The sequence below is a fragment of the Austrofundulus limnaeus genome, unplaced genomic scaffold (genome assembly GCF_001266775.1).
Source record: "Austrofundulus limnaeus strain Quisiro unplaced genomic scaffold, Austrofundulus_limnaeus-1.0 Scaffold1274, whole genome shotgun sequence".
Classification (NCBI taxonomy): Eukaryota; Metazoa; Chordata; class Actinopteri; order Cyprinodontiformes; family Rivulidae; genus Austrofundulus; species Austrofundulus limnaeus.
Window position 1 is genome coordinate 185 of NW_013953676.1, and position 1,827 is coordinate 2,011.

General features: G+C 37.7%; 1 protein-coding gene across 1 annotated transcript in view; it reads right to left on the reverse strand.

Moving 5' to 3' along the window:
* Nucleotides 1-346: 346 nt before the first annotated feature.
* LOC106534815 (adhesion G protein-coupled receptor B2) overlaps nt 347-1,827 on the reverse strand; it is a gene marked incomplete at its 3' end in the record, with an annotated part of 49,145 nt that continues 47,664 nt past the window's right edge. Inside the window, 1 exon segment of the mRNA XM_014031579.1 lies at nt 347-453. Coding sequence (XP_013887033.1) covers nt 347-453 — 107 coding nt within the window.

The window sequence follows — 1,827 nt, forward strand, 5'->3', positions numbered from 1 at the left end:
GGTTGAAACATTGTTTTTTGGCAATAAATCTTATACTGGACAACTGATTGGCAGCACTTCAGGGTACCAGAAGACCGAACTAAATTCTAATAGCAACAGCAAAATAATCTGTTTGGCAGAGAAGCTCTGATAAATCTTTCATGTGCAAAACCCACATACTCAGCTCTACTGCTCATCCCACAATTGCATGTTCCTCGCAAATGTGGCATCATTTAACATGGACATACAGTAAATAGACTTTACAATGGTATAAGCCTTATTGCTAAAAAGCATTGATAATCTACCAAATGTCCTTAAAAAAGAGATTTTGTAACTGATAATACTGATCTAAAAAACAGGAACTTACAGATAGACGTAAATATCTATATTCAAGTGAGACGCATCTGGCGAAGCTCGGAGGACCCCAGAAAGCAACTCCGTTATTGTCCAGCATACATCGACGACTAGCAGATCCTGAGAAACAGGGTGAAAAAAGAAAAAAAGAGACAAATATTTAATTGAGTGCAACACTTTTTTTTAATTATCCCTATTATGGTGACGCATCTTTTTCTAACACAATTGTGTTAGAAAGTATGTTTGTAGATGACTGTAGCGGAGATATACTGTATATGCAGATTAAACAGGTAGACTAGTGCATCCCAGATTTTTCAACATTAACATTTTAATATAACATTATATTCATTACGGCTTTTAGAAATATGTTATTTTGGGGGAGGTCACCTCCCAGTAAATGTCATTGTGGAAATTCTGACTGCTCACTTTAACTTAATATTTTTACTTTGACACTTAAGTACATTTATATCAGAAATTTACTTTTGATTCCTAAGTACAATGAAAGTTTAAGAAACTTTACTCATTAATTTTCTTAAAGGCACAGTGTGTAGGATTTGCTGTTTTCAGCGACATCTAGTGGTTGAGTGGTTGAATCATACTCCATGGTCCTTCCCCCACCCCCACCCCCCACTTCCAAACGCTACGGTGTCTCTCAGATGTCAAAAAACCTTTGATAATTCCAACCGTGATGTCTACCAGCAGCTTCAGGGCTAGTGATGTTTCAAATGGTAAGATTATGAGCTTTAATAAGTAAAATTATACCAGCTATGTTTATATACACAAAATGTTTTAATCGGATTGAAATGTATTCAAATCAAATAATCTGAATATACTGTTTACATGGACAAAATCTGATCATGAAAAGTGTTTACATGCACCAGAGTTTTATTCCGAAAAAAGTCCGGACATGCGCAGTGTTGTAAACGTTCAGCTCTACTTCCGTGTTACAACCGTAAACAAAGCTCCTCTGTGCGCTGAGGTCGGACCCATGTCGGCTTTTAATAACGGTAGAGACGTCGTTACTCATCTCATCGGTTGAGCTGCAGCCTGCAGATGAAGCAATACGTGCTTTTTATTTTTATTTTTTGCGAAGCAACATCTGCTGTTTGCCTCCTTTTTCATCTGTTAAGAGAGCGAGGAGGGAAAGTTCTGCACGGTGTTGCACAGCTGGAGCGCTGCTGTCCCACCGGGAGGATGAAAGTCAGCAGACAAGCGCACAGGTCAGTTTTCTACAATCAGAATAAGATGATCCGATTAAGTGTTTACATGAACCTCATTCCAATTATCAGTCGGCATAACCCACCCTTTTCATTCGGATTAAAAATTCATTCGGATCGAGCTCAATCGGATCAGAATAATCCGAACGGGCTGTTTATATGACGCATTTTTATTCCGAACGGTTGTTTAATCTGATTACTTTTGTCCATGTAAACGTAGCTAATGACAGACAACAAATATTACATTTATAGTATTACAACTAAAACCGTTTTTGAC